Raw genomic sequence first — 22,139 nt, 5'->3', positions numbered from 1 at the left:
CGCTATGAAGCCTCCGCCCCTGCTGTCCCCCTCTTTGTCTCATCAACAACAAGTATTTGTGACATTCATGCGACTTGCTTTCTCTGCCCTCCGTGCCCTCCTTCAGTGGCCTGGTATTCCCCAAGCATGGTGGGATACCATCAGCCTCGTCATCCCACTTGAGGGCTCCATCCTCAGCTTCCTCTCCTGAACTTTGACCTTCCTCCCATCGCTTCACTGCCGACTTCCTACTGACCATCATGGCGTCACACAACACACTCCTGCCCCTTCTGCCGCGGGTGCTCCAGTGGAATGCTCGTGGCCTCAGCAACGAATACAGTGATCTTAAAAGTGAACTTTCCAAGAACAATTTTGATGCTCTACTCATACAGGAAGCTATAATCAATAAACAGTTTCGTCTTGCCCCTTACATTGGGTATCACTCATTATCCAAGCAACCCGATGGTCGCTCTGGAGCATCAGTCTTTGTCCGCAAAGACCTTATTCAGTCCCGGGTCGACGTATCCCATCTGTGCAGTAACGCCGCCGAATTTGCCGCTTGTAAAATACAAGGCAAACAGACATAGATGGGTAGAAATCCAGCGAACCGGTAGAATGTAGGAAGGGAGTTGCCCCAGGACAGAAGCCGCCGATATTTCGAACAGAGACTGTTCTTCTTCAAACAGACAGTTATCTTCCTTGTCTCCTTCTCACACACGAGACACACGTCTCTTTGACAAGATCCTTCAACTCTGCCCCTGTCCTCTTATAATGGGGGGGGGGGGACATCAACGCAAAAGGCAGCCTATGGGGCAACCGCCGCAATGGAAACAAGATGGCTCAATGGCTCGACTCCTCTCAACTTGCACTCCTGACGGCTCTCCCACCTACTTCTGTCCTCCTAACTACACCAGTGCTATTGATGTCACTCTCAGCTCCCCTAACATGTCTCTACACTGGAAGACTGACCCTGACACCTGGCGTTCTGGTCACTACCCCATCCGGATATTTCCCTCCTGCTCAGCCTCTCCCTCTCAACGTCAATATCATGTCACCAATTGGGACCTCTTCAGAACCATCAGTAATGAGCTATCCTCTTCAGACCACATTCTCGAAGCCATCACTACAGCTGCTCGACGCGCGACTAAGATAGTCCTCCTATCAGCCAAGCAGCCACGACCAGACTTGAAATTCCTGTCTCTACGAACAGCCAGAAGAAGGGCTCAGAGGCTTCTACTTCGCACTGGCTCACCTGCCCATCGCACTGCATACAACAAGGTCTCAGCTGCCTTCAGACGTTATGCACTTCGTCTCCGTCGACACGAATGGCACCAGTTTACACAATCTCTCACGCCACATTCTGCATCTGCCTCCATCTCGAAAGTCATCAAGTCTCTTGATGGTCTCCCCACTCCGTCCAAGGCTCTGCCTTCACTCGCGTTGGCTGTTGGACAGACTTCACAACAGCTTGAAAATGACTTTGCCGACACTTTCTCCACCTCCACTGTTCCACCACACCCTCTTCACCCCTTCATCCCCCCAGGCTCACATCCTACGCAGCCCACTAATGACCCCTTCTCTCTACATGAACTGAAGCATGCCTTATCCCGCTGCAAGCGGAAATCCGCCCTTGGAGCTGATGGAATCAATTACCAAATGCTGAAGAACTTAGAGAGCCCTGCCCTTCTGCAGCTGCTAGACTACTACAATCACATCTGGGCCACTTCCTGCATACCTCCCAGCTGGAAGCATGCTCACATCATTCCCATTCTCAAGCGCGGAAAGACGCCTTCCACCGTCAACAATTTCCCCCCATTGCCCTTACCTCTGCTGTTGGCAAGGTACTGGAACGTATGGTCCAACGTAGACTCGTCTGGCTTATCGAAAGTACCTCAGCGCTACCCCATCACCTGTGTGCATACAGGAAACGACGCACCACTGCCGCAGCCCTCCTCACTCTCTCCGCCAAGCTACAACAAGCCTTCGCTGACCGCAACCTCTCCCTTGTCCTTTTTCTGGACTCTAAACAAGCGTTTGATAACCTTAGACATCTACGACGCCCTTGCAATCCATCAAGTCAATGGCAGGCTCCTGGCCTACCTCACTGCCTATCTCACCAACCGCACCTTCAACGTCGCAGTCTCTGGTCAACTTAGCACCACCCGACTCATTACCAAAGGAGTACCTCAGGGAGGGGTTCTCTCCCCCATCCTCTTCAACCTCGCACTCGCCGACATTCACTGTGATCTTCCTCACACATCAGTCACACCCAACTTCCTCATCTACGCTGATGACATCTGTGTAACCTTCACTGGTCACTTCAGAACAAGACTCCAGGCTTCAGCGCAAGCTATTCTTGACCACCTCGCTAACAAGCTTGCACTAAAAGGACTTGAACTGTCTCCGTCTAAAAGTGCTGCCCTCCCCGTCACTGCACCTGGCCGTCATCTTCCTAACGGATACCCCAGCCTCACTCTCGGGAACATTCCTGTGCCATCAGTTCGCCACGCTAAATACCTTGGAGTCCACTTCGACTCAAGGCTTCTCTGGAACCATCAAGTCAGTCAAGCCATCTGGTGAGCACCTCTCGCCCTCTCCTCAACATCTTGAAGCGAATGGGTGGCCGTTCCTGGGGAAATCATCCACGCAGCCTCCTCCTTCTATACAAGGCTCTAATCCACAGTCGCCTTTCCTATGCTCTTCCATACATTGACCCTTCACCCACTGGCTGGCGACAACTTAATCGCCTTCACAGAGCTGGCCTAAGAGTAGCCCTAGGACTACCATCCTTCTCCAACGTGAATGACACCCTCATCGAAGCCTCCGCTCTACCTCGTGAACATCAAGCTGGTGTCTATTCACTCCGTACTCTAATTAGACTACATCAAGCCGGCACTGCATCTTCCCTTCTCACCTCACTAAAGAAATGCTCTGATACAGCTCCTGGCACTCTGGCTCTCAAACTACCTAGCCAGCTTCCCAACAATAGCCAGCTTCCCAACAAGGCTCATTACCTGCCAGAGCACTTCCCCTCCTGGAGGGAATTTTTCCCACATGTCCGGCTTGACATTCCTGGCCTCAGAAGTTAGAAAGAAAGCCTATTCAACTGACGTTATGAAGGCCAAAGCCCTTGACCATGTACACACAGTGTATCAGCACGCACTACATGTCTACACAGATGGCTCCATCTGTCACCAAGCCAACACCGCCTCCTCTGCCTACGTCATCCCTGCTCACCATCTTCGCTGGGCAGTCAAACTTCATGGCCCCTGCCCTTCACCCACCACATCTGAGCTCTGCGCTATACTTTGTAGAGGAGGTGGAGTTCCTCTACATGAGCCCCGACCGGCGATGATGGTATGCCACGGAGAGGCGATGACAGTGGCCTATCTCCATGGCCGCGCCGGTGGAACTGAGGCGGGTGCTCCAGGCGCGTGGCCATCTTCGTCGTTGTCCACGGCCCGCTACAGTGCTCCCCCCCTCAGACGCGGAGCGGCGATAAGAAAGATCCAAGAATCACGTCTATACCGGAGGGAGAGAGCAAGAGTGACCGTGGATGACGCGCACTGGTGGACATGTCCACGGGCGGCACAGCACACGTTGCAGGCAGAGGTCGATGAGTGGGGCGGGAGCGGCCGAGATGAGGCTTGCCAGAGATGAACGTTGCCGATGGCGAAGTCGTGATCTGGCGTTGGAGTCGTGGCCTGGGGTGCCGCAACCGGCACGGGAGCGAGAGCTCGTAGGGTCCCAGGAAATGACGCCAGGTGAGGCTGCGTAGCCGTGAGGACTGCCGAGACGCCGGCTGATGCGTGCTGTGGCGTCGGCTGCCGCGACTGCCGAAACCGGCAGGCGAGCATGTTGCACAGGTGTCGCGGCAGGCAGTGGGTGCGAGTTGAGATGCAGAAATGAAGAGGGTGGTAAGTGTGCCGGGGGCCGTGGACAGCGCAGGTCGGTCCCTGGAAGCCGTGGAGCGGGTCGGTGGGCGCATAGGGTGATGAGTCTGGACGTTGCGTGGTCGGTCAGATCGGTAGCGTGGACGGAAGCGGGACGGATGCGGTCGGCGTGTCGGTCGTGATGCGTCGGGTAATGGTGGTGGCTTCCAGGGATAGCTTGCCTTGGTAGTGCTAGCCGATTTTGTCAAAAATTTGGGATGGAGAAGGGCCGAATTGCTCCGAACTTGATGTTCATCGTTCGGGTCACCAAATGTAGAGGAGGTGGAGTTCCTCTACATGAGCCCCGCCCGGCGATGATGGTATGCCACGGAGAGGCGATGACAGTGGCCTATCTCCATGGCCGCGCCGGTGGAACTGAGGCGGGTGCTCCAGGCGCGTGGCCATCTTCGTCGTTGTCCACGGCCCGCTACAACTTCAAGGATCCATTGCAGTTGCCCCCTTTCAAGACGATCGAGTTGTCATCCTCACGGACTCTGCCGCATCACTTCGTAGGCTGGTGAACATTGATGATGCATCAGTGCTTGTACGCTCCATTCGACGGGCAATCACCTCTGCTGCCGGCCAAGGCACGAATATCACCCTACAGTGGATCCCATCTGAATATCACCTAAGTGGATCCCATCGCATGTAGGCATCCCTGGAAACGAAGAGGCTGATGCCCTGGCACACTTCGCTCACACTTCTCGAGTCGCAACATTCCCTGTTCCTCCACAAATTCAGCCTCACCGGATAGTGGCCACATTACTACCCTCCCCTTCACTGGTCAGTCGGCTCCATCCCATGCACCAGCGACAACCCCTGCCAACGCGGCACTACAATCGAGCGATAACCACCGCACTTCATCGCCTCAGAAGTGGCAGCTCCCTCACTGCCAGCCTGCTCTTCAAGTACAAACTCTCCACCTCGCCTGATTGCCCTCATTGCCCTAATCAAGAGGAAACAGTGCACGACAGCTTTGTCAACTGGCCTGCTTATCAGTCTCAACGCAATCAGCACCTTCCGCTTCTGACCAACTCTACAATCAGCCTCGAAGACTATCTATATCACGGATCCACTATTGCTGTGAGAAGACAGCGAACAGCCTCCATCGCCTCCTTTTTAAAGGATGCGAATCTACACCTTTGCATCTACCTGCACCACTCTACCCTCTTAAACCTCCTTTCTACCTTTGAACTCCCCTTCCCCTCCCCCTACTTCCGGTCCTGAAGACCCCACTTTGTCTGTTGGCTGCTTGTGCCCTCAGCGATGGCCCCGTCGTCGTGGACTCTTCACCCCCCCTCCCTCCCCGTTTAGTCGTGACGCTGCCCGCACTTTGCGTGGCCAACTACGGCAAGGGGTACTCGACACCACCACCACCACCACCACCAGTTGAAGCCATTCTCTTCGCGTCTTTCGTAGGATGAGGATGCTTCTCGTCTTCGCTCCCTCGTTTGGCAGTCACTCTCCTTCTGGTATCCGACGTGAGCGGACGCGTTTGGGCACAGCTCTTCGCCTCCGCTTCACCTTCGGCCGCTCGGTCGCTTAGGGGCCCACGTCTCTGGGATTTTGACCAGGCGGTGAACTTCGCGGTTCACCCGGCGGTGAACTTCGACATCGTCAACAGGCGACTTTACGCTCTAAGGACGGCAGCCGCTTCTGTCACCGCGGCCTGCCCTGCTTCCAGCGTAGAGATGGCAAGCTCTGACCAGGTTACTGGAAATGATCTAGCGTCCAGCAGCGACGTCGAATCACGCTCAAGTGACGATACAATGCGCCATGCGGAGGACTCTTCGGATGGCTTCACGACACCCTCAAGGCTGCGGAAACGCCACCGTCGACTTCCGAGCAGCCCTTCTGGGAGTGATACTGTCAAAAGTGGCTCTTCCTCCACTAAGGGCCCTTCAAATCTACGAACCGTCCTCTTCCGCCCAACAGAAAAGGGGCACTCTGTAGCAACCTTCCAGCTGCGCAAGTTGGAGATGTTCGATTCCATAGCACCGAATGAAATCCCCGAGGTGTGTGTCAACTGTGCCAAAAACATTGTTGCTGTGGATGTCCGCACTGTTGGCGGAATTAACAAACCACTAGGTCTGTCGCGACTCTGCTCTACCGGGGTCGTCGCTTTTCTGCCCACTCCTACCACTGACTGCATTGGGACAGTTCGCGTCAAGAACACTTCCCTCACAGATGCTGAAATCTTGGAGCTCATTCGATCGCCAATTCGTCTCTCTAACGTGCGTCGCATGGACAAGAAAGGTGAGCGCGTCAAGATCTGTTTTGTGCGCGGCCCCATCCCAAAGATCATACACATCGCGAAAGTTAAGTTTCCAGTGTTCCCCTACAAGGATCGTCCTACACAGTGCTTTAAATGTGGCCGCTTTGGGCATGTTAGTGATGCGTGCAGCCGCAAGAAAGTGTGTTTATGTTGCGCAGGTGCCCACAGCACGTCAGACTGTTCAGAGGCCAGTGCAGTTAAGTGCTCCAATTGTGGTGAATGTCACTCTGCAAAAGACCATGTGTGCCCTGTGAAACAATTCGAGACGGCCGCACTCAGATACAGTCAGAAGCATAACGTGAACACCGTTCAGGCCCGCAAGACATTGCGGTCCCGTAAGTCGAAACCGAAGAGCTCCACCTCTAAGACAACGGGCCCCTCTTCTGCCAACACAGGCAAGTCTTCTTCCATTTACACGATGCTTGCTACGATGCTTCAAGAGTGAACAAAGGCTCCTATAGTGAGGGTCTTCAACCCAAGCCTTCTTCGGTTATTTCTAACCCTGTCAAAGAGCCCGCAGTTCCCTCCACCAGTGTTCAAAGCTCTTCCTACGCCCCCAATACACATGTAGGAAGAACCACAGCAGCCCCTGCCTCAAATGTGACTGCCCCCACTGACAGCCTGCCTCCTACAGCTTCTGGATCGCTGGCTACTCAATCATTGGCACCCTTTATTAAGCTCGCTTTCATGACTCTTCGGGCTGTCTCCAGCTGCGCTTGGGTCCCTGAAGGACACAGAACCTTCTTTGCGCTACTGCTCCCTCTGGAGCACACACTGGCATCATTGTTCACATAAAGCAGACTCAAGCCACAATAATGCTTGCAGAGCCGCCGACCAAATCATGGCAAGCTCTTCCTCCCACTTTAATCAGTCTGTGTAGTCCCCTAACACCATCATGGCTAGTACAACTCCTGTCACAAACACAGCTGGGCAGCTCCCCTTCCTGCTGCACTGGAACTGTAATGGTGCCCGTGGGAAGCTCGCCGAACTCCAGCTAAGGCTGAAGCGCCGCCCCATCCCTGTTGTTGCGCTCTGTGAAAGCGGTATTGCCACATCAGCCGGTGTCTCTGGCTATTCTAAACTGACAGCACCTTCAATCCCAACCTGTCCCACTGGCAATGTTGTGCCCCTTATTCGCAAGGACTTGGATCACCACCAATTGGACTTGAGTGTTGCATTTGGCCCTCACTGCGAATTTGTTGGCGCCCGTATCCCCTTTAGGAACAAGCCACCCATTAACATAGTCTCGAGCTATATCCACCCAGCAGTCACCATCGACATTGAAGGCTGCGTGAGACGTATCTGCCGCTTGACCCCAGGTAGATTGTTGCTGTGTGAAGGCTTTAACAGCCACAATACCGCTTGGGGTAGTGGCCACACTGACAAGAGGGGCAGGGACCTCCTACAGGTTGCAGACGACTTCAACCTGACTATTGCTAATTACAGGTCACCTACCTTCTTCAGGCCCCCAAGCACCTATAGTGTCCTGGACCTCTGTCTACACTCCTCAGATTTGAGCGCCCCTATGGATCCCCAACCAGACACATGAGGAAGCGACCACTTTCCTGTTTTGGTCTACATTCATGGTCTTGGAAATGCTTCCTCTAAGTCACCAAAAACACGCTATCGAGTTGTTACCTGGGATGCTTTCCGCAAATTCATGGAAGCAGCTACTTCGCCCATATCGGAGGCCATCCTAGATGGCATCAACAACTCAACAAAGGTGGTTGTCACTAGATGGTCTGATCCTGCCCCTGATCTTAAACTTCTAAACCTACTAGCGGCTCGTCGCCGAGCTCAGAAGAAACTCCGGAAAACTCGCGACCTAACCTCATATCGTCGCATCAGCGCTGTCATCCTCAGGCACACCATCCGCCTCCGACGACGTCACTGGGCAGCCTTCTGTGAATCACTCGATCCTCGTACACCAATCTCTCTAGTTTGGAGGACAATAGATGCACTCGCGGGGAAGTCCAAGGATCAACTGCTTTTCCATAACCTCACCGCCGGAAGATCTACCAGTCTTCCCACACTGGCTGAGGAATTTGCAGACACTCTCATAAGACCTCCTACCGGATACTCTGACCCGGACTGTCCTTCTGCCTCCACCGGCGGTCACATTCTCGACGCTCCTTTCACCATCACTGGGCTTAACCAAGCTCTCCTTAAGTGCCGCCGACGCAGTGCTCCCGGTCTAGATAAGATTTCATATCAAGCCCTAAAAAACCTGGGTGAAGATGCCAAAAACCGGCTTCTTACTTTCTTCAATGAAGTTTGGAAGACTGGAGAAGTTCCTCCTTCATGGAAACATGCTGTTGTAACTCCATTCTTGAAGCAAGGCAAGCCAAGAGAGGAAATAGCTTCATACCGCCCAGTCTCACTCACATCACGCATGGCCAAACTCATGGAACGCCTTGTACAGACACGCCTAAACTGGTTCCTTGAGGCCAACAATATCCTGCCAACATGCATGACTGGATTCAGAAGTGGACTCAGTGCCGCAGGGAGCATTCTCGAATTTTGCTCAGCCACTGATAGTGCAAAAAAGAGGAAGCTGTCAACTCTGGCAGTGTTCGTTGACATCAAGCAAACATTCGACAATCTCACCCCTTCAGTGGCTGTACGCTGTCTACTAGACATCGGTATCTCAGGGCGGACACTTCGTTTCGTTGCAAACTTTCTGACAGGACGTATTGCACAAGTCAGACTCGGAGCCCATATCAGCAGTGAACGTGCCATAGGCGGCCTTCCCCAGGGCAGTGTGCTGAGCCCCATTCTTTTCAATGTGGCTCTTGCGCGTCTCCCAGCAAGTCTTCCTCGCACCAAGCTGATCACCTATATGTCCATCTATGCGGATGACGTGGCCATCTGGTGTGTGGGTTGCCGCATGTCTGATATGAAAAGGAGCATCGACTCAGCCCTAGCTGCCATAGATGAATACCTCGAGAGCATCGGACTATCCATTTCTAGTGACAAAACTAGGTCCATGATCTTGAACCGACGAGGCCGCAGAGTCGTCAGAGTAGAGCTCCAGGACTTCGACATACCTTTAGCCAAGAAGCACCGCTTCCTCGGGGCAGCTATAGACGACAAGCTAACTTGGACCCCCCAAGTTTTGGCCACAAAAGCTGCTTCATAACCCCTACAACGAGCCCTCAAACGCTTACAAGGCACGGACTGGGGATCCTCACCAAAAGCCCTTCTTCGTCTGCACAACGCTTTAGTGCTCCAGCGTATGCTCTACCTCCTGCCCTCTGCTCTCCCACCTCCATCCAGGCAAACCTTACTAGAAGCCATCCACCGCATGGGTCTGCGGACTGCTATGGGCCTCCCTCAGCAGCCTTCAAGTGAGCTCGTATATGGCGAAGCGAGGTCTACACCTCTCCGTTTCCTCGCTACTGAACGGCTCCTACGCCAGTATGACAGACTTCACAGAACAGCTCCTGGAAGAGAAATCATTCGACGTATCAGAAAGCACAGCAAGCCCCGCTTCAAAGAACTAGGTCAGGGAACCTATAGGCTACATGTCAAGCCAAGACCCACCCCCGTCCCTACTAAAGCCCCTCATCTCATAGACTTACCTATTGTCAAGTGCACTATCAGGGGCTTACGCCGCAATAATGATACCCCCACTGTTGTTGCCAGACAATACGCAGCTGAAGCCATCCACCATGAAGACTACTCCCTCCACGTCTACACCGAGGGCTCCACTAGCCACTCCCGCGACAGCAGCTCCGCACTTTTGGATCCCTGCCCTAAGCAAAACTTGGATGGGACACCTCGACTGCAAACTCTCTTCAACCGCAGCAGAACTCGTGTCCATTCAAAAGGCACTTGAATTCGTCGACACCCTACACCCACAGAAAGTTACTATATTCAGCGATTCAAAATGTGCCTTACAACGCTTACAGAAGTGCTACCCGGACGACCACACGTCCTCCCAGATAATCGACAAGACCCTTCACCTGAAACGCAAGGGTTTTCATGTACTCCTCCACTGGATACCTTCCCACGTTGGAATTGAAGGCAACGAAATAGCCGACTCTCTTGCGAGCACGGCCCATAACCTACCTCCAGACACAAGTGCTCCGTATGACAGCAATGCAAATAGGTCAGCATTTGCGAATTACATCCAGAACATCAAAAACACAGCCTTCCCCGGCGTGGCCAAGTTCTCTCAGCCTCTTCCCACGAAGGACCTCTCTCGCTAGCAAGCGGTGCTTCTGCACCGCCTTAGGACACTTTCTGTGCTTACTCAAGCCTTTCTAGACAAGCTGAGCTTGGCCCGATCTCCAAGATGTGATTTGTGTTTTGACCATAGTGACCTGGACCACATCATCACTTTCTGTCCTCAACACCAGGACGCAAGGGACATTATGCTCAGCAAATACAGCGGCCTCAATCTTCCATGTGACACCCTGGAGGACATCCTCTACCCCTGTGGCTCCATCAGCACCAGAAGAGCAGCCAGAGATGCCTCTAGATTTTGCAGCCAACGTCGGGCTCCTCCAACCTTCCAACCTCTCCTCCAACCTTCAGAGTGGAAGGACGGCTTTTCGCACTCCCTCTTCCGCCAACGGGTCATTCTTCTCCTGGCTCTCCTTGGGAGCGGACGTGCTTTAGTAGCGCTCCTCCTCGGCTCTGCGTCTCCACTGTGCCCGACGTGCTTCGCGGCGCGTCTGGACCGCTTGTCTGGCCTTCGCTCCGCTATTACGCTGCGCCTTTCGACGGCTCTCAGAGCTATGGCGAATTTTGGCCCTGAGACGTCTAAGCTGCCTGCTCACATGGAAGAACAGGTGTCGTTCCGTCTTCACACGCTACACGGCAGCTCTACTCCTACGAGCCAACTTGTCAACATCGCCAGCTGGTTCACAGCCTCTTGCCACTTCATCAACAGCCTCCCCAATCTGCTCCAGCCCAGATCCTACTACTGACACGGATTTCCGGTCATTTTCTGATGACGACCATTCCATGAGTGAAATAAACAATGAAAGCTTCGAGCTTCCAGCTCGTCAGCGTAAACGACTTCGGCACCGAGATCGCCACAGCAGCAGTGGTAGTGATAGTGGCACAACAGTCACCAGTGCATTCTCTTCAGTGTCTCAGTGTGTGAGTTCTCGCACCGTATTGTTCCGCCCCACTCATCGAGACACCTCTGTCACCTCTTTTCCTGTACATAAACTGGAAATGTTTCTTGACTCTGAAGCGCCTAATGAAGTGAGTGAAGTGCGTGTTAATAGTGCTCGAAACATCGTCGGTGTTGATGTAAAAACCATCGGCGGTGTCAGCAAGCTTCTTCAGCTTACCCACCTGTGCAGTGTTTCAGTTTTTGCCTTCGTGCCGATGTCACGCAAAGCCACAAAAAGGCCCATTCGTGTCAAAGATAGATACCTCTTTCGCCGATGAGGATATCCTTGAGTGTGTTCAATCCGACATTCCTGTGCTCAGTGCCCGTCGCCTCGGCAAAAACAGCACCCTAGTTCGTTTGTGCTTTGAAAGGGGACCACTACCCAAAGCAGTGCATCTTGGGAAAGTGAAGCTTCCAGTTTTTGAATTTCGTGATCGACCAACACAGTGTCAGCGGTGTGGCCGTTACGGCCACGTTGGTGTGAACTGCCAGCGAAAAAACTCGTGCTTCCATTGCTCTGGCGAGCACGCCACCATCACTTGTCCTAACCCAACATCCCTTAAGTGCATCAACTGTGGTGAACTCCACTCAGCCCATCTTCCCTTGTCAAGCAATCAGAGACTGCTGCTTACCATTATGCTGCCAAGCATAAAGTCAGTATTCAGGAGGCTCGGAAAGCCACTCGTGACAAAAAGAAAACCAGCTCGAACACTGTTAACCACAACACCTCCGCCTCCTCCAACGTCAACCAGGGCTCTGCGAGACAGAGCCCCTCAGCCTCTTCTGCTTCTGGTTCTCGGACCACCTCCAGCTCCGCTATGCAAGCTGCTCACTCGCCTTCCCCTTCTACTACCAGTCACAACAGCAGTCACCATGCCACTACAGACTCCTTGCAACCTGCTCCTCATCTTGACCCTCCTGCTATCACAGCCACTTGCTATGAAGCCTCCGCCCCTGCTGTCCCCCCTTTGTCTCATAAACAACAAGTATTTGTGACATTCACACGACTTGCCTTCTCTGCCCTCCGTGCCCTCCTCCAGTGGCCTGGTGTTCCCCAAGCATGTCGGGATACCATCGCCCTCGTCATCCCACTTGAGGACTCCATCCTCAGCTTCCTCTCCTGAACTGTGACCTTCCTCTCATCGTTTCACTGCCGACTTCCTACTGACCATCATGGCGTCACACAACACACTCCTACCCCTTCTGCCGGGGGTGCTCCAGTGGAATGCTCGTGGCCTCAGCAACAAATACAGTTATCTTAAAAGTGAACTTTCCAAGAACAATTTTGAAGCTCTACTCATACAAGAAGCTATGATCAATAAACACTTCCGTCTTGCCCCTTACATTGGATATCACTCATTATACAAGCAACCGGATGGCCGCTCTCGAGCATCAGTCTTTGTCCGCAAAGACCTTATTCAGTCCCCGGTCGACGTATCCCATCTGTGCAGTAACGCCATCGGCATTGGCCGCTTCTAAAATACAAGACAAACAGACAGTTATCTTCCTTGTCTCCTTCTACTGTTTCGGCGACACCACCCTTGACACACGTCTTTTTGAGAACATCCCCCAACTCTGTCCCGGTCCCCTTATAATAGGGGGGGGGGACATCAACGCAAAACACAGCCTATGGGGCTGCCGCCGCAACTGTCGCAACGGAAACAGGATGGCTCAATGGCTCGACTCCTCTCAACTTGCACTCCTCAATGACGGCTCTCCCACCTACTTCTGTCCTCCTAACTACACCAGTACCATTGATGTCACTCTTAGCTCCCCTGACATGTCTCTACACTGGAAGACTGACCCTGACGCCTGGGGCTCTGATCACTACCCCATCAGGATATTTCCCTCCTGCTCAGCCTCTCCCTCTCAACGTCAATATCATGTCACCAATTGGGACCTCTTCAGAACCATCACCAATGAGCTATCCTTGTCAGACCACATTCTCGAAGCCATCACTATAGCTGTTAGACGCGCGACTAAGACAGTCCTCCTCTCAGCCAAGCCATTGCAGGGCACGCAGGGGCTGGCGGAGGCTACTATGAATTTATCATGAGCACGCTGGAGGGAGCCCGACTAATTAAGGAGGCCGGAAGCCTGCATTTTGCCGGGTATAAATCCGAAATCCAGGTGATGGGGTCGCTTAAAGGATAACGGTTTTCCAATTGACTACGACGACACTCACTTACAGAAGGCCCTACAAGGTTATGGCAGAGTGATAAAGGTTACCCGCGAACGGTACACAGGCGAGCACGCCGACTGCGAAAACGGGAATCGCATAGTGCTGATGGAAGTAACGGGTACAGTCCCTAACTTCATGACGGTTGAAGGCGTCCAAGTAGAGTGCTTCTACAAAGACGTTAAAAAAATGTGTTAAAAAGGCAAGGTGGTCGGGCACGTCGCTTTTGCAAGGCGTCGAGATGCCGCTCATGTGACATGTGGGTGGAGGGGCAGTGTGAAAAATGCTCACGGAAACCCACCAGGAATGTCCCAAGGGACGTCAGGTCTGTCTGGAAGATGCCGCCATACGAGGCATGGAGTGCGAAGATTTCCCCGCGCTTACGGTTGTAACTCCCCCGGGTGGGACCGCTGTAGAAGCTCCCGACGTGGCAAATGAGGAAGCGGGTGCAGATTTACCCGAAGTTCAGGTACAGGACGCAGGGGAAGAGGATTTACCAGAGGTTGTAGCTCCCACGGGCGCGACCGCGGTTGTAGCTCCCGAGGTTATGGCAAATGAGGTTTCAGAAGCTGGAGGCAGCTGAAAATATAGACGAAGAGGGAACGTACGAAGGGACCGTAATGGTACCAGAAACGGCAGAATGTGATCTTCCTGGTGCTAACGCGGGTAAGAGGAGTGATGAAGACTCGTCGTCGACCACTTTGGTCACGACGCCGGAGTCTTTGATCTCCTCGACGGAGACGGGAAGCGAGGCGGAGGGGGAGAAAACCCTCGCTCCGGAACGCAGTTCCTGCGCCTCGTCTGAGGAAGTGGGAGAGGGAATGCTGAAGAAGGCGGTGAGAAGGAGTGCGAGGAAGAAGAGAGGGGCTAAGAATTAAGCAATAATTGCCTCGTACACTGCACAAACATCTTGTGTTAAAACCTACCCACTTCTAAATAAATTTCGAAAACCAACATGAACCTCAAAATGTTAACGTTAAATGCCCGGGATTTCCCGGATAGACCCAAACAAGATCAGATCTTAGAACTAGCAATCTTTGGGCATCTCCATTATCTTTTTGCAAGAAGCACACCTTTTTAAGCGTGAAGAAGTGGTTCGTTTTGAAGACACCTTTAAGGTAAAGTCTTTTTGGAGCTTTGGCTCTCATAATTCTAGGGGGGTTTGATTAATTTTCCTTGCACACAGGAATGTTAAAATAATCAGGTGGTAACGCGATATAGATGGAAGTATTATTAAAGTCATCGTCAAAATTAACGGAGAACAACTTGGATTATTAAGCGTTTACGCACCTAATGACGCACCAAGTAGTTTTCTGTTCTTTAACTTCTTTAAGAACTTCCCAAATTCTTAATAGGCAGTCACGGCTTCATCATGGGAGGAGATTTTAATTGTGTTTTGGACGGTTGAACGAGATACCACAAGAGGCCGCCACATAAACAAAAACGGAGCTGGGGATTTAAAAGACTTAGTTGAATGCAATGCTATGGATGACCTTTGGAACCACAACACAGAGGGAGACAGGGGACATATCCGTTGGCATGGAATCTCGGGTACTAGATTAGACCGCTTTTATGCGCCTTCCTGTGTCACCCGGAAAAAGACGACTGCCTGTGTTGTTGAAACCATGGAGATAACTGATCACCTAGGGATGGTCTTGTCTTTCAAAGGAGTTGGGAACCCGGGCCCCCAGAACACGCCTTGGAAGATGAACGCCAAATTACTAGAAAACAAAGAGGTTGAGCAAGAGGTATTAGACATTGTTCACAACGGGCCCTTGAGTGGTTAGGAATGGACACCCTGGTGGGAGTGTGCAAAGAAACGAATAAAAAGCACCCTCATTAAGTGGGGTAAGGAATTAGCTCGGCGACAGCGTCAGGAAATAACTGATGTTCAGAATCACCTGAGGGCACTCGAAAGAGGACAGTCCCCGATGACAGGTGTCACCAAAGAAAGGGTTAAGGAGCATTTACAGCTCCTCTGGGACGAAAAATGGACAGCTGCCAAATACCGCCTTGCGCGGGAGAGCTTTGAGAGAGAAGCATGGTGTACCAGGGAGCTACTCTCGAAAGAAGTGGCGCTGGCAAAACAGCCAATGGAGGTCCTGGTTTCGGCCAGTGGTACCCGGCTGACGACGGCGGGTGGGACGGCGGGTGGGACGGCGCGCGAGGCCAAGTGCTTCTTCAAAGCCCTCTATGGAGGGGCCTTGGGCTGCGCTTCTCGCCCTGCAGTTCCCAGCCCTACTATTCTAAGAGTTGGTGCAGGAGAAGTCCAAGCTGTTATTAAAGGGCTTATGTCAAACAAATCAGCAGGGCCAGACGGTTTTTGCAATGCTTTTTTCAAAAAAAAATCGACTGTTCTGGGGCCGTTTTTGGCCAATGTCTTCAATGAGGGGCTACAAAAAGGGAACTTGGGGAAAGAATTTTTGAAGGCACTCATTGTCCTCATCTGTAAAAACGAAAGACAAAAGGAGCATCTGGGGGCTTGGCGCCCAATAACTCTTCCTAATGCGGATTTAAAAATTTCGAGTAAAATACTTGTTAACAGGTTGTCTGGCAACATGGTCGACATGGTTTGACACTTCCAGGGAGCCGCAGTCCCAGGAAGAAACATTACCAGGAAAATTATTGAGCTGAGGGACATTTTAACATGGGCAAGTGACCGACAGGTGGGGGGTATGGTTTTAGCAATCGATCAAAAGAATGCTTTCGACAAAATTAGGCATGAATTTTTATTCCGGGAGATGGAACAGAAAGGTATGGAACCAGATTTAATAAATGCCACAAAATTGCTTTACCGAAAGCCAACTATAGTGCAGCGTAGACAGGGTTGCCCCCTGTCTCCCATGCTTTATGCAATTGCTTTTGACTCGCTATTGAAAGAACTCAATGCAAATACACTGGTCAGGTCAATAGAACTACCCTGCAGGAACAAGGCCATCATTGCATACGCTGATGATCACACAGTGGTTGTAAGGGACGAGACTTCAGCCCAGGAATCACTAAAACCGGTTGAAAACTGGGGGAAAGTTAGTGGGGCGGAAATAAACAGAGCAAAATCCTCCTGCATGTACGTAGGAGGATTACAGCCAAGAAGGGATATCGGGGTCCAAAATACAAGAAGAAATAAAAAATATGGGAATATGTTACAACAAAATGGGAGTAGCAGAGAGTAATGGGAAATTGAAATTAAAAGAATGTAAAGAAAAACTAGATAAATTTGGAGAGGCAAGTGTCCCACTCTTCACGCCAGCAAGAATAATAAGCACATTCATCATTCCAAAATGGGCTTATTTATTTGGGGTACATGCAGTCATAAAAGAGGTTCTCACCAAAATGAAACAGTTAATCTTCCAATTTTTGTGGGAAGGGACGGACTCAGTGGATAAGTCAGAAAAAAAAAGATGCTGAGCAGAGATAAAGGCGGGGTAGAAATACCGGACCTAGAAACACTGAACAGAGCCCACTTGCTAAGTGGAATTTATAATTGTTTGGAAGGAGAGGGTTTGGCAGAAGAGATAACTAATTTTGGATGGGCCACGCAATAAGGTGGTTCATACCTGGGAGAGTGGAAATTTCAGGAGCCAAGTCCGCCTATCTCCCATGGACGTATAAAATTAGCAAATATACGATCAGGGAATTGAAAGAAATAAACAAGGAGTTGGATTATCCAAACCTCAAGGCTTACGAAATTTACGGGGTTTTAAGGACTAAAGAGGAAGACTCAGCGGAAAGTAAACTCGTGCCTCAAGCGTGGCACAGAATTTCACGTTTTTGGGTTGATGACTCAAAAAAAGAGTTTGATGTGGAAAATCGCTCATGAAGTCATCCCGGTTAGGGAACTGGAAAAAAATCATCAGATGGAAGTTGCATTGCCTGTCGGTCCCCAGAGACGGTAGGGAATGCGATTTTCGAATGCATGACCGCTGCGAGAACCTGGAGGGAGGTAAAAAAATTATTCAATCCAAAAGGGCTCACCTACGAAGAAGCGATGGGATTTCACCTAGTTAAGTTAAATAAGAGGGTACAAAAATTATTTCATTTAGTCGCCGTAGAGACTACCTACCAAGTTTGAGTGAACCGGTGCAGAGTTGTACTCGGCGCGGAAGCTTGGCCCGAAGAGGTTATTAAAAATAAAATTAGTTTTTACGTTAGATTATGGCTAGGCAGGGAATATGTGAGGTTGGGGGAGAAGCTTATACAAGAGACTGGCAGTCCCCGTTTCAAAGCCGAACATGGCATCATCAAATTCAAACTTCATTAATCCAGTAATGCGTAAGGCTAATAAATGGCAAAAGGGGCATTGTAGGGCAATTGGTCTTATCATTACCACGCGGCTCTCCCATCGGTTCGCCTTTACGGCGCGACTGATTGGGGGAGCCTGTGGGCACAGGAGGCATGGCGGAATGCTGGGAACTTTGGCATTTAGTTGCCCTCCAGGTGCGAGAACAGCAACGGCAACCTCCAGAGACCCGGTCGCAAACGTTGAGGGAATATTTGGGTTTTATTAGGTACGGCTGGGCAAAATTTTAGGAGATGGACACCTCTCTAATAGGTGTTCCATCAGTATCAGTTTACGATACAGGAGTACCGCTTAATCCAGTGGGAAATCGCCGCTGTTTTGCTGTGCGCGTGCGCATTGCGTCTTTTTACCGTGTGCTCCTCTTCGAAGGAGTTCCGCTAAGAAACCATTAGGGGATAGCATTTGCTACTAACAAGTAGTGTAGAGTTATTCAGCCTTAAGATTTCTTTCCACATCAGTGCAATTTTTAGGCGCTCTTTAGCGCACTATCCGCTAACTTTCAGCGTTCGGTGGCATGCTCTCCTGCGCGCCGTAAGTTCCTGTATATAATTTAACATTCAGAACAAGTCTGCCTGAAGATGTAACCGTTTGCATTTAATATTCCTCTCAGTCACTCAGTTATTTTTCTTGTTGCTTAGGCAGCATTCAGCGGGTGTTAGCATTGCTCGCACGGGTGATTCCAACCGTTAGCATTCAGGCGACCAAAAGGGTTTCTCATCCGGCCGCCGCCGATCGGTTGGCTTCTCACACGTCCGCCAACGGACGCGCTCACTGATTGGCTGTAATAAACATGTACTGTTAACTTTTCCAATGTAAATGTTTCGCTCCCTTGGGTCACTTGAGGTGTAATTTTAGCTCATATAAGTGTATGCGTTATAAGCTTCAAGAAAGAAAGAGTAGAAACAAGTCATGGACGGGGTGGCCGTTGAACGGCCCCGCGCTTTCAAGGTGAGGGACCCAATGGCGAAAGTTTCTATGAGGTGGTGTGCCACAATCTCGAGGGAGCTAGGTTGTTAAAGGAACAAGGGAAACTGAAGATCGGCGGAAAAGAGGTTGAATTGTGGCCGCTGGATTCAAAGGTGAAAAGGGTGACTGTTTACAGATACCCAATTGACTTTCCCGATGCTGAGCTAGAGGCTGCGCTGAGCCAGTATGGGAAGGTAATAAAAACTAAGCGGGAGATGTTGTCTGGAGAACATTCAGACTGTGAAACAGCGAGTCCACTACAACGATTGAGACCACCCCAGAGTCGGCGATCACCTGGACAGAGTCCGAAAATGAAGGAAACAAAACCCTGGTAGAGGAAGAGGAATCAGACAAGGAGGTTGTCCCGCCTAGCACTCCCAGACGGAGTGAAAGGAAAAAGCGGAAGGCAAAAAATACAAAGAGCAACCATTAAGACTCTTTTGGGTGGGTTGCAATTTAGAAAACACGGTGTATTTAATGTAAAGAACACAAAATTAACTCAAAATTAACCCATTCATGGACCTTAAAATTTTAACCATTAACGTAAGAGAGTGAAACAAAACGAAATTATTTATTTGGCCCGTTTCTTAGGAGTCTCAATCCTATTCATACAAGAAAGCCACCTTTTCAAACGCGAAGAAATCGTCAATTTAAAAAAAAAATCACAGAGTTAAATCGTACTGGAGTTTCGGAACTCATAGCTCCACAGGAGTAGGCATCATCATCCTGAATAGTAATAACATCAAAGTGGTAAAGTGGGAACGAGATACTTAGGGGAGAATCATCAAGGAGTTATGAAGGTAAATGGAGGAATGGAGGAATTAGTAGCTTTAAGTGTTTATGGTCATAATAACTCAAAAGCAGCTTTTAGCTTCTACAAACACCAATTCCCGAATTTTTTAAAGAAATAACCAAAGTACTATAATGGCCGACGACTTTAATTGTGTCATTGACACAGCAAATAACTGCTCCAAGCGCAGACACAGCAACGCCGCTGCAGCTAAAGAATTAGATTTCCTATTAAAATGTAAAAAGATGAAGGGCCTTTGGGTGCATACTGCAAACAGCGACAGGGGCTACACCTGCTCCAGAAAAACAGCAGCTAACCGATTAGACCGAATCTACTGCACGGAATCACTAAGCAAAAAGAAAAACAACAATGCAATTATTCACACAATTGGTATTACGGACCACAAGGCAGTTCTGGCGAATTTATGTGGAATATGAATCCATGGCTCCCGGGTTGCCCTTTGGAGGATTAATATGGAATTGCTAGAGCACGTGGAGATAGAAAAGGACATGCGCGACATTCTCCGAGGACGGCCCCACGGGTGTCAGTCCTGGATTTCCTGGTGGGCAAAAACAAAGAACCGCATTAAAAGGTGCCTCCAGAAATGGGTCAGGGAAAAAGCAGCACTTCAAAGGCAGGAAACGGAGCGCCTGCAAAGGCATCTGCGTGCCCTCGAAAGTGGAGAGTCGACACTGGCCGGGGTGAATAAAGTGCAGGCGAATGAGCACCTCCGGCGGCTCTGGGAGTAGCGCTGGGATGGGCTTCGTACCGCCTTGCGCGCGACGACTTTGAACGGGAGGCGTGGTGCTCTCGACAGCTGCTTGCTAAAGCGGCGGGGCGGGCGACGGGGACAATGAGCTCCCTCATATCATCTTAGGGAGACAGGCTGGAAGCAGCCACAGACATGGCCAATGGTCGTTTCTTCGCAATGCAGTCCCAGCAAACAGTTGGCTGCGACGTCAGATTCGATGGCCAGCGCCTGCACTTTAGAACGAAGGATGTCGTTGCTGCAATAAAGAACATGCGTAAAGGCAGTGCGCGTGGACCTCATGGGATAGCCTACGGCTTTTATAGCAAATACGCTGAACTTGTGGGGCCGACACTTGCGAGCTTTAATGAGGGCGTAGAAAAGGGGGACTTGGGTCAACATTTCTTAGAAGGGTATATTGTTTTGATTTGTAAAAACGAAGAAAGGAATGAGCATCTCGATGCCTGGAGACCTATTACTCTATTAAATTCGGACCACAAAATTCTTTCTAAAATATTGGCAAACAAATTGGCTGAAGAAACAGCAGACACAATCTCCCCATCCCAGGGAGCAGGGGTTACAGGTAGAAATATTCACTGGAAAATAGCAGAAGTTAGAGACACTTTAACATGGGCTGCTGATAGGAAGATAGGAGACGTGGCGCTTACTATCGACCAAGAAAAAGCTTTCGACAAAATTAGGCACGATTTCTTATTTGCCGAATTGCAAAAGGTCGGTATTGACGGTGCTTTAGTGAACGGCATCAGAGCATTATATAAGGCGCCATGCAGTAGGGTGCTCATCAACGGGGCAGTAAGTGAACCTTTTGAGGTTCAAACAGGAGTCAGACAGGGTTGCCCGCTGTCGCCTCTGGTGTATGTCGTGCCCTTCAATGCTGTCCTCAACAAAAGTGCAAAAGTCCGCCTAGTGCAGTCCCTGGAGGATTGTAGTCTGCTCGTCGCCAACACAGGTGAGATAACCTTTTACAGGCCACCAGTGTCCAGTGCTATCGATGTCACCCTGCACACCCCGGACGTTCCTGCACACTGGGAAGTCGGAATGGACAGCTGGGGCAGCGACCACTTCCCGATCGACGTGACCCTGGCCTACAAGCATCAGGACCCGAAGCGCCGGACCACCATCATCGTGTGGGACTCCTTCCGAGCCTCCCTGGACGGAACCCGAGCCTCCCAGGACATCTCGAAGTCATCAGGACAGCCCTGACCGCCGCAATCAAGTCCGGGACCTCGCCAGCAACCGGCCCGAAACCTGACCTGAAGTACTTCCGTCTGTGTGCTGCGAGGCGCCGCGCACAGAGGTCCCTGCGTCGGAACCACTTCCCCAGGCGTCTGACGGCATACCGACGTTTTCCATACGACGAGTTTCCGCCGCCCTGCGCAGATATGCGGTCACGTTGCAGCGCTCCCAATGGAAGCAGTTCTCAGCCTCCCTGACCAGGGGCACATCGGCCCGGAAACTCTGGTCTGTCGTCAACGCCCTGGAGGAGGAAGACGAACCCCTTCAGCACCATGGCTCTAGCCAAAGGGGTCTCCCTGGAGGAGCTGGCTGAGGACCTTGCCGACCTGTTCGGCGCAAGGAGGACGTCCCTTCCACGGCGGCGGCTCCAGCATCCCCCACGGACCTCGACAACCTCTTCACGGCCAGAGAACTGCGCTTCGCCCTGGACCACCTGAAAGCCAAGTCAGCCCCTGGGATGGACGGACTCACCTACCAGTGCCTGCGGAACCTACCGGACAGGACAACCTCACGCCTCCTGGATACCATCAACCAGTACTGGGACCAGGGCACGCCACTGCCATCCTGGAAAGAGAGCGTTATCGT

General features: G+C 51.3%; 2 protein-coding genes across 2 annotated transcripts; both read left to right on the top strand.

The window, feature by feature from the left end:
- The first annotated feature begins 9,806 nt into the window (after positions 1-9,806).
- On the top strand, positions 9,807-10,397 carry LOC135392320 (uncharacterized). The gene has a single exon (XM_064623036.1). It carries the CDS (start codon positions 9,807-9,809, stop codon positions 10,395-10,397), a length of 591 nt encoding a protein of 196 aa, XP_064479106.1.
- A 3,716-nt stretch (positions 10,398-14,113) lies between these two features.
- On the top strand, positions 14,114-21,521 carry LOC135392315 (uncharacterized). Its single transcript, XM_064623031.1, has 3 exons — positions 14,114-14,329; positions 15,389-15,745; positions 20,865-21,521. The coding sequence occupies exons 1-3, from the start codon at positions 14,114-14,116 to the stop codon at positions 21,519-21,521; spliced, it is 1,230 nt and encodes a 409-aa protein (XP_064479101.1).
- The last annotated feature ends 618 nt before the right edge of the window (positions 21,522-22,139 follow it).

Source organism: Ornithodoros turicata, chromosome 1 (assembly GCF_037126465.1).
Source record: "Ornithodoros turicata isolate Travis chromosome 1, ASM3712646v1, whole genome shotgun sequence".
Lineage (NCBI taxonomy): Eukaryota > Metazoa > Arthropoda > Arachnida > Ixodida > Argasidae > Ornithodoros > Ornithodoros turicata.
Note: the sequence above shows the minus strand (reverse complement) of the source record. Positions and strands in the feature narration are given on the sequence as shown.

Coding starts and splice junctions, on each gene's coding strand:
- LOC135392315 (XM_064623031.1), top strand. CDS start 14,114: ATGGTACCAGAAACGGCAGAATGTGATCTTCCTGGTGCTAACGCGGGT. Junction 14,330..15,388: donor AGGGAATGCTGAAGAAGGCG/GTGAGAAGGAGT, acceptor ACTGATGTTCAG/AATCACCTGAGGGCACTCGA. Junction 15,746..20,864: donor CCAGCCCTACTATTCTAAGA/GTTGGTGCAGGA, acceptor TCCCCATCCCAG/GGAGCAGGGGTTACAGGTAG.
- LOC135392320 (XM_064623036.1), top strand. CDS start 9,807: ATGATACCCCCACTGTTGTTGCCAGACAATACGCAGCTGAAGCCATCC.